The sequence below is a fragment of the Callorhinchus milii genome, unplaced genomic scaffold, assembly GCF_018977255.1.
Source record: "Callorhinchus milii isolate IMCB2004 unplaced genomic scaffold, IMCB_Cmil_1.0 Scaffold19, whole genome shotgun sequence".
NCBI classification, from domain to species: Eukaryota; Metazoa; Chordata; class Chondrichthyes; order Chimaeriformes; family Callorhinchidae; genus Callorhinchus; species Callorhinchus milii.
In genome coordinates, this window is record NW_024704760.1 from 8,683,275 (window position 1) to 8,697,773 (window position 14,499).

The following is a 14,499-nucleotide window of genomic DNA, read 5'->3' on the forward strand; positions in this document are numbered from 1 at the left end:
AGCTTTGAGAGGAGAGTAGGCTGACAGCGCCAAGATAGTCATACATTCCTTTAACAAAGCTTAGTAAAACAACCCTATCCTCCTTTAAACATCTGCCAATTCTACTAATTGTACAGGCACTGAGGTTTATTGCGCAAGTTGCTCTGTATCAAAAGCCACAATTATTTTTTTAAAAAGGAGAAGTTTGGTGCCAGTCATACAGTGCAACTATGACACACTCACGGTTGGTCGAATGAGCAACACCTGCAAAGCCTGAGTACTTGGCAGGCCTTTGATTGGGGGATCTAATGGGAAGAACGCTTAGGCCGTTCTAACATAGAACTAACATAGCATTAAGCAAACTAGGCAGCAGATCAGCCAAGTGAAGATGTGCAGGGGCCAATACCGCTGACTGCTCCAAAACCGGTAGTTTACGATTGTTATTTTTAATCTGTTTGTTTTATATGTATTATCCTGATCGATAAATCTCTATTATACCTTTCTTGGATTGTCAAGTCATTATTCGAGCTGGGGGTCAGAAATCCCAACACAACAGCAACAACCACTTGGATTTATATAGCGCCCCCCACGCTGGATGGCGTTTCAGAGCGCTTTACAGTAACGGATCCCGGGGCCGAGCGAGGGAGAGGGTGGGGGGGGGAAGGTGACCAAAGGCGCGGTCGAAAAGAAAGGTCTTCAGCAGAGACCTGAAAATAGAGAGGAGACGAGATGAAGGGAGTGAGGAAAGGAATTCCAGAGCCTCGGAGCACAGCTGCCGAGGGTGGAGTGGAGGACTCGGGGGATGCGGAGGAGGCCAGACCCGGAGAAACGAAGGCAATGGCTACTGTTTTGAGGAGAGAGGAGGTCAGAGAGGTCGGGGGTGCAGATGAGTGGAGGGATTTGAATACAAGGGTGAGGAGCTTGAAGTCGATCCACTCTGGGACAGGGAGCCAGTGCAGTCTGGCAAGGACTGGGGTGATCGGGGAGCGGAGTTTTGTGTGGGTGAGAATGCGAGCGGCAGAGTTCTGAATGATTTCGATTTTATGGATGGTGGTGAATGGGAGACCGGCGAGGAGGGCATTAGAATAGTCCAGCCGAGAGGTGACAGAGGCATGAACTAGGGTTTCAGCGGCTTTCGGAGAGAGGTATTGGCGGAGACGGGCGATGCTTCGGAGGTGGAAGAAGGCGGTGCTGGTGAGGAACCGGATTTGGGGGAGGAAGGATAATTGGGGGTCGAACCTGATGCTAAAGTTGCATACAGGTTCAGAGAGTTTTAGGGGGAGATCAGATAGGTGAGGAGGTGAGAATCGTGAGATTTGAGATGTTGACGAGAGCCAAAGAGTATGGCTTCCATCTTGTCGACTTTCAACTGAAGGAAATTTGCGCTCATCCAGCCCCTGAGATCTGACAGGCAGCTGACAGAACATCAGGGGACTGGGGGTCGCAAAGAGAGGTGGAAAAATAGAGTTGGGTGTCATCCGGGTACATGTGGAAATGTACCCCATGTCTGCGGATGACATCCCCAAGAGGGAGCATATAGTTCAGAAAGAGGAGGGGGCCAAAGATGGATCCTTGGGGGACCCCACAGGTGACCGGGTGAGAGCGGGAGGAGGAGCCGTTTGTGCAGATGTACTGCTGGCGGTTTGTGAGGTAGGACTCGAACCAGGCGAGTGCGGTCCCACTGAGGTGGATGACAGAGGAAAGGCGGTGGAGGAGGATGGAGTGATCGACTGTGTTGAACGTGGCAGAGAGGTCCAGGAGGACAAGGAGGCAGAGAGAGCCCTGGTCACAGATAGAGAGGATGTCGTTTGTGACTTTCACAAACGCAGTCTCTGTGCTGTGGGTGGAAACCGGACTGGAGGGGTTCAAAGAGGGAGTGGGAGGAGAGGTATGCGCGAAGTTGATTGGCAACAACGCGTTCTAGGACTTTTGCGAGGAAGGACAGGTTAGAAATAGGATGGAAGAGGCTGGGGTTTGAGGGATCTCGGGAAGATTTTTTCAGGAGGGGGGTGATGACAGCGCTTTTGAGTGGGGCAGGGACTGATCCAGAGGAGAGGGACTGGTTAATAATGTCAGCCAGTAGTGGGCAGAGGAGGGGGAGCTGTGTGACCAGTAAGTTGGTGGGGAGGGGGTTGAGGCAGCAGGTGGTGGGTTTCATGAAGGTGATGGTGGGTGAGAGGGAGGAGGGAGAGATGGGGAGGAAGGAATGTACGATGGGGTTGGTAGTAGGAGCAGATGATGAGGAGGGTGAGGGGGACAGAGAGGGTGTGGTCTTGGGTGACAAAAGGCAGGTGGATGAGGCTGCCTGGCGGATGTTGTGAATTTTAGATGAAAAGAAGTCCATGACCTCCTTGCACTTGGCGTTTGATACGAAGATTGAGGAGGCCTGAAGGGGGGCACGGAGGAGGTAGTGGGTGGTGGAGAAAAGGATTTTAGGGTTGTGTTTAGCTTCCAAGAAGATGTTGGAGTAGAAGACCGTTTCTGCGCGTGTCAAAGAACGGCGGTAGCTGTGGAGATGCTCGAGCCACAGTTGGCGGTGGACTGTCAGGCCAGTTTTCCACCATCTGTGCTCGAGCAGCCGGGTTTTGGTTTTTAGGGAGCGGAAATGTTTGTTGTACTAGGGGGATTGGGTGGGTTTGGAGAAAGTCCTGGATTTCAGGGGGACGAGGGAGTTGAAGGAGAGGTGATCATGGAGCAGCTGGATGGCTTATTCACAATCTCCGCAGGTGGAAGGTCAGATGGATAGGATGTTTGATGAAGTGAGGGCCTTTGTGAGGGTCTCAGGGGGTAGCCTTTTCCAAGGGCGGTAGAGGATGGTTGAGGGCTTGGTGGAGGAGAGAGGGATGTGGAGTCCTGTAGCTCAGTGGTTAGAGCACTCGCTTTGCCAGTGAGAGACCGGAGTTCAATCCCAGGCAGAGGGCGAAACCTTGGGCAAATTTCCTTACTCCACACAGAGCCTAATTATAATCCCTCCAAAAACAAAACAATAATAAATTGGTCATTTTCAATCTACGACGGTTTGTGGGACATTGCTGTGCGCAATTGGCTGCCGCGTTCGCCCACAAATATACAGTCAATTCACTTTACAGTGTGTTCTGCGAAGCGCTTTGGGACGTCCTCCCGACGTGAAAAGTGCTATATAAAATGCAAGGATTATTATTATTATTATTATTATAAGTATACAGTCAATTTACTTTACAGCATATTCTGTAAAGCGTTTTGAGACGTCGAGAAGACGTGAAAAGCGCTATATCAAATGCAAGGATTATTATTATTATTATTATTATTATAAGTATACAGTCAATTTACTTTACAGCATATTCTGTAAAGCGTTTTGAGACGTCGAGAAGACGTGAAAAGCGCTATATCAAATGCAAGGATTAGTATTATTATTATTACACTTAACCTGCCGCTTACCTTTCAGAACTCTTCCTGATCCAGAAAGAAGAATCGTGCTGCAATGAGATGCTATTGGAAGCGAGCAGTAACCAGTGGCTCTTTGCTGTTTCTTTGTCTCTTTGTTTACCTTTGTCTGAGGGATGAGGAGCCCAAAATATTGGTAAGTGTTCGTGGTCATTCTGGAGAGACTCAATGGGCTTGAAACCCACCAGTCCCTTGGGACGGATGACAGGGAGATACGGCAGGAGATTGTGCAGCTGTGACAGACATCATGAATAATAACTTGCACTTATATAGCGCCCTCCATGCAGGGTAGCATCTCAGAACGCTTAACAGTGGCGGTGCCTGACTCCAAGTTGGGGGGGGTTGGGGTGAGGTTGGGAGATGCCCGTAAGCACGGTCGAAGAGGAAGGTTTTCAGGCAGGACTTGAAAAGGGGGAGAGAGAGGGCAAGGCGGAGGGATTGAGGGAGAAACGGATGCCCCAAATGCCGCAGTATTGGATGAGAGGGTAGAGGACATAAATCAGATTACTATAGACAGAGAGGAAGTTCTGAAATGATTGACTGGGCTCAACATTGTTAAGTCACGAGGACCAGATGGGTTTCTCCCACGGTGCTGTGGGAGATACGGGTTCAAATAGCGGAGGCTTTGGCCATTATATTTCAATCGTCATTGGACACAGGAGTGGTGCCAAGAGACTGGAGAGTGGCTAATGTTACCCACTCTACAAAAAGGGGCAGAAAGACAAACCTGGAAATTACAGGCCGGTCAGCCTAACTTCGGTAGTAGGAAAGCTACTGGAGACCATAATCCGGGACACAATAAATCTCTACTTAGAGGAACATGAGGTAATTAGAGATCCCCAACATGGATTTGTTAAAGGCAAATCTTGCCTAACAAATCTAATAGAATTTTTTGAAGAGGTGACTGCGAGGGTTGATGAGGGAAATGCGGTGGACGTTATTTACATGGATTTCAAAAAGGCTTTTGACACAGTCCCGCATAAGAGATTAATAAAAAAATTAGAGGCCCACAGTATTAAGGGGACAGTGGCAGTTTGGATTAAGAACTGACTGAGTGACAGAGCAGAGGGTGGTGGTTAATAGGTGTTTCTCGAAATGGAAAAGGTGTGCAGCGGTGTCCCCCAGGGATCAGTATTGGGACCACTGCTCTTTCTAATCTATATTAATGATCTGGACTTGGGCATAGAGAGCACTATTTCCAAGTTTGCAGATGGTACAAAGTTAGTAAATAGTGAGAAGGACTTTAACCAACTGCAGGCAGACATACACAAAATGGTGGAATGGGCTGACATGTGGCAGATGGATTTCAATGTTGATAAGTGTGAGGTGATACACTTAGGGAGGAAAAATGATAGGAGGCAATATAGACTTGGGAGCTCAATCTTAAGGGGGGTGAACATACAGAGAGATCTGGGTGTTCCAGTAAGCGATTCATTAAAGGTAGCGGAGCAGATAGATAGGGCAGTAAGAAAGGCATTTGGTGTACTGAGCTTTATTAGTAGGGGCATAGAGTATAAGAGTAGGGAGGTTATGGTTAACCTATACAAAACACTGGTTAGGCCTCAGCTGGAGTACTGCGTCCAGTTCTGGGCACCTTACTTCAGGAAGGACATTAAGGCACTGGACAGGGTGCAGAGGAGATTCACGAGAATGATACCAGGAATAGGGAACCTTAGCTATGAGGACAGTGGAGAAGTTAGGACTTTTTCCATTAGAGCAGAGAAGGTTACGCGGGGACCTGATAGAGGTCTTCAAGATCATGAAAGGTTTCGACAGGCGAGATAGGGAAAAGCTGTTTCCGCTGATAGGTGTGTCTGTGACTCGTGGTCACAGTCTTAAGATATCTACCAAAAGAAGCAGAAGGGAGGTTAGAAGAAATTTTTTCACTCAGCGAGTTGTTCGAATTTGGAATGATCCGCCCGAAAGGGCAGTGAAGTCCGATTCGATAACAGCTTTTAAGGGAGAACTGGACAGGTATCTGGGGAAGACTTGCTCTGTCAAAGAGCCGGCACAGACTCGATGGGCCGAATGGCCTCCTTCTGTGCCGTAACATTCTATGAATCTATGAATAAGTCGAGCATATGCCAGTGGGAGAGCATCTGGACAACAGTGATCACAATACCATCAAGTTTAGTATCGTTATGAAATGGGACAAGGTGAAGATCCCCAACTGGGAGAGGGTTAATATCAGAGAATTGAAAAGGGATCTGGCCCATGCGGATTGGAAACAAAGATTCAGATTTTCCACTCTGGCTATCACTTCAGCCACTCTCCTATCCCCTACCCCGTCTCCTCCAACCCCCAGCTCGGATCCAAATCTTTACAGTGGCTTCTGTGAAGCGCTTTGGGATGTCCTCTCGACGTGAAAAGCGCTATATCAAATGCAAGGATTATTATTATTATTAAATCCCTGACCGTCCAGCGCCTTGGGATGTCCTCCCGTCACGAAAGGCTCCGTGTAAATGTAATTTATTGTTGTTGTTTATCCAACACAGTCATGTTTACACATAGCTCACACTAGCCCGTGTATGCTCTCTGTGCTGTAGTATAGGATCGCTGGGCTAGGAAGGAAAATCACTGAGGTTTTCAGTTACTGACTGTCCGTTTATGCCCAGGATACAAAACAAAATTACATTTGCATAGCACTTTTCACATCGGGAGGACATCCCAAGGCGCTGGATGTGCCCAGGTTCGGCTCCCATGGCCTCCCCACCACTTCTCTTCCTCACACCGATTGTTTATAGGCATTTCGTGTTGTTGCAGGAAAAAGACAGGAGGTTGGCCAGAGAACTGGCCATGCAGCAGCTCTACTCTGAGAGGAACGGGCAGAGCTTCAGGGAGCTGCTCAACCTCTCCTCAACCATCAACATCACCTATCAGTACCTGGCGGGTTTTCCTGTGCTGAGAAAGAGTAAGTCAGACCGAACTTATTTGGAACTGTGGGTTAGAGGAAGGTGTAAGAATTCTGTCATGTATCGGCCCGGGATCAGTCAGCACCTTGTCAGTGCCTCAGAGGCAAGTGTACTACCAGCTGAGCCAAACTGACCCTCAAATACAGTCACTACATTTAACAGTAATTACTGTGAAGGGTAATACTGTGCTGTATCAAAGCTATTATTATTGTTGTTATAAATTGCCTGAGAATGTTGAGGGCCAGCTTCACAGGGTCTTTATTGCTAAGTATTTTGTACATTCATCAAGGTAAGAGCTTCCATTCCCCGTGCTGAATACAATAAAACCCACACAATATCAGTCAGGACCCTCACATTCAATATGACTTACGTGATACAGGCAAGTCCGAGATACAGGCAAACTGCACAAGTCATAAAAAATCCAATTTAATCAATAATCGACGCTGTGCATGTCAATTCACTGCAGCCGGTAATTGCGGATGTGGTGACTGGTCAAGATCCGAGATTGTGTGTGTGTGTGTGTGAGTGTATTTGTGTGAGTGTGTGAGTGTTTGAGTGTGTGTGCGTGTGTGGGTGTATTTGCGTGTGTGGGGTATGTATTTGTGTGTTTATGTGTGTGGTAGCGTGTGTGGGTGTATTTGCATGTGTGTGTATGTGTTTGTGTGTGTGTGTGTGTGTGTGAGTGTGTGTGCGTGTGGGTGTATTTGCGTGTGTGTGTATGTGTTTGTATTTGTGTGTGTGTGTGTCTGTGAGTGTGTGTGCGTGTGTGTGTGGGTGTATTTGCGCGTGTGTGTATGTACTTGTGTGTTTATGTGTGTGTGAGTGTGTGTGTTTGTGTGTGTGTTTGTGTGTGTGCGTGTATGGGTGTATTTGTGTGTATGTATTTTGTCTCCACACAGAGCCTAATAATAATCCCTCTAAAAACCAAAAACAATAATAAATTGGTCATTTTCAATCTAAGACTGTTTGTGGGACATTGCTGTGCGCAATTGGCTGCCGCGTTCGCCCACAAATATACAGTCAATTCACTTTACAGTGTGTTCTGTGAAGCGCTTTGGGACGTCCTCCGGACGTGAAAAGCACTATATCAAATGCAAGGATTATTATTATTATTATGTATTTTGTGTGTTTATGTGTGTGTGAGTATTTGTGTGTGTGCGTGTGTGGGTGTATTTGCGCGTGTGTGTGAGTGTGTGTGTTTGTGTGTGTGTATATATTTGTGTGTGTGTGTGTCAGTGTGTGTGTGGCTCTGACTCCGGTGGTCTGTGATACAGTATAAAGAGTTTTGAGCTGTGTTGTTTTGTGCTGTGTTGTGTTTCTCTGGCTCTCAGTGCCATTGCTGGTGATGATGAATATTCCTGTCTTTACAGAGTTTCTGGCTGTCGGACTTTCCTCAGTCAGAAGGAAACGAGGCAATTACTTGCAGGAAACCCTGAAGTCCATCTTCACACAATCCACCAATGAGGAGCTCCTGGACATGGTGGTGGTGGTTCACTTGGCAGACTTCGACTTGGGCTGGAACACACAAGTGGTGCTCAAAATCACCCAGAAATTTGCTCACCACATTATCTCAGGCCGCCTGATAATCATCCACGCCCCCGAGCAGTACTATCCCCCGCTGAAAGGGTTAAAACGAAACTACAATGATGAGGATGATCGAGTGACATTCAGGTCCAAACAGAACGTGGACTACGCCTTCCTGATGAACCTCTGTGCCAATTTATCGGATTATTACTTGATGCTGGAGGACGATGTTCAATGTTCTCACTCCTTCCTAAGTGCAATTAGAAAAGTGCTGGCTTCCAAGGAGGGGTCTTACTGGGTGACACTGGAGTTCTCTAAGCTGGGCTACATTGGCAAGCTCTACCACGGGTCTGACTTGCCCAGGCTGGCTCACTTCCTGCTGATGTTTTACCAAGAGATGCCGTGCGACTGGCTGCTCAATCACTTCCGAGGCCTCCTCACCCAAAAGGATGTCATCCGTTTCAAGCCGTCCCTGTTCCAGCACATCGGCTATTACTCCTCCTTCAGAGGCACCGAGAATCGCCTGAAGGACGACGACTTCGAGGAAGATTTCTTTGACATCCCAGACAATCCTCCAGCGCACATCTACACAAATCTCAAAGTGTTTGAAAATTATAATCCCACCAACGCCTACAGCAACAGTGAGGAGTATTTCTGGGGCAAATCCCCCTCTGCTGGGGACTATTTCACGATTGTATTCACAAAGACAGTCAACATTAGCCGAATCCAGGTCGTGACGGGCTTGGTGGAACGGCAGAACGATGTCCTCAATGCTGGGATTCTTGAGATTGGGAAGCATCAGACAGTGACACTGAGCGGGCAAGACTGCTCACACTATGTCCAGCTTGGGGAGTTCCAAAAAGGTCGATATGATCAGAAGGGTCTCGACACCGCTGCTGGTAACGAAGTGCAATGTGTGCGGATCCGCATTACCAAGAGCCAAAACGACTGGCTGATTATCAGAACCATAAACATCTGGTCGAAGCACAGCTAGCCCACATGAAGGCTCTCTCATCCTGCATTGAAGACAGAGCCTCACAGTGTCTCACACCACGACTCACACTATAACTCGCACTGCAATCCTTCCCCACGTGCTTCATGTGTGAGCATAGACGCTGACAGCACCTTAGACCATGGAGAAGGAATGGAGGAATCACAGTCTGATCTGATCCTTCAGTCAGCTGATGATCAACAGCAGCTTGCATGTATATAGCACCCTTGTTGTGGAGTAGGCTGACAGAGCGCTGAATTCATCCACACATCAACTTCCCCAAAGATCCCTCCCCCAATTACAACCAGAGGCTAATCACTTTACTAACAGAACGTGCAGCATGTTGCACAGCGTGTCGCTGTGCATATAGATATATATTCCAGCACTTGTGTAATGAATGCCACCCTCTCATTTACTTGGACTGCTTGCTGTTCCTAGTGAATTAGATTTTAATGATCTATGAAATCAAGCCACTGGATCTATCCCTGCTTATTTATCTCCCCCTCCAGTGTTTAGACCATATATAGACTATTTGTATACCATATATAGACTAGGATAGACCATAGAAATCGCTATTTCCATCCCAAGTGAACTACCTCACACTTTCTGATTTGCTAAACTCCATCCGCCATAGTTCTGCTTCATTTTACTGTGTCTTTTTCTGATTTGTTTTGCCTGTCTTCGTAATTTAGAATACCTCCGAGCTTAGTCATTCACAAACCCAGAAACAAAGCAGTCTATTTATTTGTCCAGGTCAGTGATGTACTGGACAGCACGAGAAGCTGGGCCTCAGCACCCACTCAATAATCACAGAACCTCCCTTTTTTATCAACCCTACGTTTCCAGTTTCCCAACCAATTGCCTTCAACTCAATGTGTGCCTTAATGTCATCCAACAATCTCTTCATAGCTTTATAGCTGCAGCGAGGTGTGGGGGTGAGAGCTGCAGCGAGGTATGTGCCTTCTGAAAACCCATCTCCATGACATTATCCCCCTTTATATTTCTGTCGAACCCTAGGATAGACTTGTGAGATGTGGTCCACCTTCACAAAACCATGAGACTCACTGATCTGTGTATATTTATCTCACTTATTCTGTCTCCTATGATAGATTCCATTAAAGAGTGAGGTGAGGGGGGTTAATAAATGGAGAGCAGTAGTGGTTGGGGGGGATTTTTATTGAGTAATGGCTATGAAAGCAGACGGAGAATCAAATAAGTCTTTGCCTGTAATATTGTTGCCAGCTCTGAGCACAGGAGGAATTCTAACCTGAAGTTGCTGTAGCAAACAGCACCAACATCTCTCATTATAACATGCGGGTTTCTGATCATGATGTTGTGACTGTGATGGTGACACATGACTGGTTCTGAGGAAAAGTCGTTTCCTTTGGGAATGAATCTTCAGGAAATATACGGGAGAGTTTAGAAGGTCTTTGTGTATTTGTTGTATTTGCACTGTCATTTATGAATTGAAGCACAATCTGCCTTTCTTGCACTGTTAATAACCACTGCTGTTCTGTCAACGTTGAGCACAATGAATGAAGTGCGGTCACCTCACAAGCGAGAGGACCTGGGTTCTTGCTCTTCACTTTGAGACAGTAAATCACTCCACTGAGAACATCTCACTTTAGCTTGTTTTAAATTGTAAACAAAATGTGGTGGTGAAAGTTTTTCTCTCTTTAAGCTCTTGAGGGCGTTCCCCGTGTTTGAAGTTGCACTGAAAATGTACAGAAATAAAATCATTTGTTGATTACTTGTATTTTTACTTGTATTGTGGACAAGTGTCTCAATAAGAACCTCTCGCTCAACTCTGCCTGTCTTACAGGATGTGACTCATCAACTGGAATAAATAAATCGCCATGAGCTGGGATAACAAAGTATACAGTAAAATGTCTTTATACAAATTTCTCTCTTAAGAGAGAATGTCTGCCTTGGTCCCAGTGGAGTTGGGTGAAATTCAACAAGAACAACAAAATTACATTTATAGAGCGCCTTTCACGTCGGGAGGACGTCCCAAAGCGCTGTACAGTCAACGGTTGGGACCCGGGCATGGGGGAGGGGTGAGGTAGGGGTGAGGGAAGGCAGAGAGGTGGGAGGGCGACCGAAGGCACGATCGAAGAGGAGGCTCTTGAGACCGGCCTTGAAGGAGGCGAGGGAGGAAGCGAGGCAAAGGGACCGTGGGATGGGGTTCCAGAGTGTGGGGGCAGAGAGGCTGAAAGCCCGGCCACCGATGGTAGGGCGGGTCGGGCGGGAGACATGGAGTAGGCCAGAGCCCACTGGACGGAGGGAGTGGGCAGGTTGGTAGGGAGTCAGCAGGTCAGAGAGGTAACTCAAAGAGAAGCTGGAACCTTGAAAAGATGACCTGCTAATCTCATTAAATATGTCGCTGCTCCGAGGAGCTGCTTCTAAATGGGTTTTACTGAGTGCTTCTGGTGTAAACAAACCGCAACAAAAAGCCTGAAGATTTAACAGCATTATAATATATTGAATGTTTCCATAGACTTGTAATTTTGTTTTCCATCTGCAAAATAATTCCTCATCGTCCCTTCCTGCGAATTGCAGGACAGCATTCCTGTGCACTCCACTACAGAACCTCGCTTTGCCAGTTGCCTTCAATCCAACTAAGCCTCCTTGGAAGAAAAGCATCTAACTTGTGAATGTTTTGAATGAGATTGTTCTCAGTAGGACATCAACCAATAATTAAACGTTGTAACAAAATGACTTTGGTTGTAGATTCCGACTGCCTCATTTGTTTAATGGGCAGACAGTATTCAGGACCTCGTCTCTGGGAAATGATATCAGTGGCAGTCAATACGAACATTTGTTTTAGGAACTTTCTGGCAGAATGTTATTCTATTTGTGATTGAGTTTAGCGCGAGAAAGCAAACGAATGAATCTGTTTATCTTCGTCCCTGAAGACATTGTCTCCTTCTGGCGCCAGTTCCAATCGCCAGATCTGTGCCAAGTGACAATTTGTTCACATGCAACCCTACAGTCTGTATAGCACCTTTCACATCGGTGGGACGTTCCAAGATGCTGGACAGTCAGGGATTTGGACTCGAGCAGGTGGCTGGGATCAGGAGGGGTGAAGGGCAGGGAGGGTAGGAGGGAGGCTGATGACTCGGTCGAAGAGGAGGGTCTTGAAATGTGCCTTGAAGGAGGCAAGGGAGGGAGCGAGGTGAAGGGACTGTGGGATGGAGTTCCAAAGGGTGGAAGCAGAGAGTCTGAAGGCCCGACCGCTGATGGTGGGCCGGCCAGATGGGGAAATGTGGAGCAGGCCACAGGCGTAGGAAGGAGCAAGGCCGTGGAGGTTTTGAAGGCAAGGAGGATTTTGAACTCTATCCTATGGGAATGTGGAGCTGGGCGAGGGTGGGGGTGATGGGGTGATGGAGCCTGGTGCGGGAGACGATACGAGCTGCAGAGTTCAGAATCAGGGAAGAGTTGGGGAGGCCAACAAGCAGGGAATTGGTGTAGTTAAGCCGAGATGTAACAAATGCATGCATGAGGGTCTCAGCAGCCGGGAGGTGGGGGGATGGTTGCGGTGGATGGGGAGAGGCAGTGGAGATGTAAATCATGGAGCAACTTAAACGTGAGAGCGAGGGTCTTGAACTTGATCCACTGGAGGACGGGGAGTCAAGCAAGAGTGGTGATGAAGAGCTCACAGAGCCCGGTGAGAGAAAGGACATGTGGAACGGCAAGATTAGTGTGCATTGTGGGGTGATAATATGGAACAACAACAAAATTAAATGTGCATATAGTGCCTTTCACGTCGGGAGGACATCCCAAGGTGCTAGACAGACAGAGTTACAGACCGACCCGAGCTGGGGGTTGGGGTGGGGGAGGGTGATCGAAAGCACGGTCGAAGAGGAGGGCCTTGAGGTGGGTCTTGAAGGTGGCGAGGGAGAGGGTGAGGTGGAGGGACTGTGGGATGGAGTTCCAGCGCGTGGGGGCAGAATGGCGGAAGGCCTGTCCGCCAATAGTGGGGTGAGCGAGGCGGGGGACGTGAAGCAGAGGGTGCGGGCAGGATGGTAGGGGGTTAGGAGGTCGCAGTGGTAGGAGGAGGGGGGGGGGGGGGGGAGAGCAAGACCATGGAGGGCTTTGAAAGTGAGGACCAGGATCTTGGAACTGTATCCTCTGTGTGATGGGAACCCAGTGGGGTCGGGCGAGGATGGGGGCGATGGGGTCACAGCGCGTAGTGCGGGAGCGGACACGCGGGCCGCAGAGCTCTGGGTGATCTGCAGCCTGCGGAGGGGGAGCGCCGGGGTTTCGCTCGCAAGCCGATGTTCTGAACCCGGAGATGTGCGGAGCGGGAAGGACAACGGTAGTAGGGGACGGATAACCGTGTGTGTGTAAAAAAAAAGGTGTGGGAGGAGAGTAGTCTGAATTGGGTTATGGAGAGCCTTCCACCACCTCACCCATTGGACTCAACACATTGCCAGCCGGAAGCCTTTCCCAATCCAGGGCAGAAGCTGCATCCACAGCCCCCGGAAGCCAGCGCCCCGGGGGGGACTGTTTCTCCTGCTTAACACGTGCTTCCGCCCGGACCCGATTGCTGGGGACTCCCTCACCCCGGTCAGATGACGCCCTGCGAGGGCGGCGATTGGCTCTTGTCTCAGACCTTCCCTGAGGGCCCCCGCTGTGAGGCGGGAGTGACGGGCACTCAGCACGTGACCTCGGCGGTGAGCTTCTCCCCACACTACGCCCTGTAAAGATGGCGGCCGCCTATAAATACCCGCGCCGCTCGCTCCCCCTCACAGTTACGGTGCGTGCGGTTGCTGCTCCCGGGGGTGGCGGGGGGGGCATCCCCCGGGAGGCTGAGAGACGGGGCGAGCCGGAGCCACGGAGAAGCCAATCGCTGCTTTCTTTGCAGCCGCTTTGTACAGAGTCCGGCACATAAATAATATGCAAATTAGGTCCATGTGTGCGCCACGCCCCCTCCCCCCTCAGGCCCCTCCCCCCCGAGGCACTGGACTGTGAGGAGTGACCGGTGCACTGGGCCTCACACTGGACAACAGAGCAGTGACAGGTCACAAGATTCCTGTCTGTAAGACACTAAAGGGGCAAAACAATATACATCAATATAATAATAATAATACATCAATAAAGATCAATATACATCAATATACATCAATATAGATCAATATACATCAATATAGATTAATATACATCAATATAGATCAATATACATCAATATAGATCAATATAGATCAATGTAGATCAATGTAGATTAATGTAGATTAATATACATCAATATAGATCAATATACATCAATATAGATCAATATACATCAATATAGATCAATATAGATTAATATACATCAATATAGATCAATATACATCAATATAGGGCAAGCGCCCGCCAGGAAGGTGGAAGGCGCCTATAGCATTTCTTATGGCGCCTTTCAGGTCAGGAGGATGTCCCCTCCCCCCAAAAAAGGTGCTCCCACCTCCCCCCTCCCACCTCCCCCCTCCCCCTCCCCCTCCCCACCCCGGCTCGAAGTCAGGTTCCGCCACTGTCCAGCGCTCTGAGACGCTACCCTGCGTGGAGGGCGCTACATAAGTGTAAGTTGTCGCCGTCCTTCTTTCTCCACATCCGGTCCCTGACCAGGACCACCTTCCTCCATCTCCGCCCACATTGCCCACCTCCGACCGTACCTTACACAAGACGTTGCCG

General features: G+C 48.6%; 1 protein-coding gene across 2 annotated transcripts in view; it reads left to right on the top strand.

Annotated features, from left to right (window-relative positions):
• LOC103179072 (alpha-1,3-mannosyl-glycoprotein 4-beta-N-acetylglucosaminyltransferase C) overlaps positions 1 to 10,585 on the top strand; it is a 40,610-nt gene extending 30,025 nt beyond the window's left edge. For both annotated transcript variants that reach the window (XM_007894154.2, XM_007894153.2), the window contains exons 2-4: positions 3,404 to 3,538; positions 6,166 to 6,313; positions 7,685 to 10,585. In XM_007894154.2, the coding sequence (XP_007892345.2) occupies positions 3,440 to 3,538; positions 6,166 to 6,313; positions 7,685 to 8,832 (1,395 nt within the window). In that variant the 5' untranslated portion in view covers positions 3,404 to 3,439 and the 3' untranslated portion in view covers positions 8,833 to 10,585. The remainder of the gene's footprint in view (positions 1 to 3,403; positions 3,539 to 6,165; positions 6,314 to 7,684) is intronic.
• Positions 10,586 to 14,499: the final 3,914 nt, after the last annotated feature.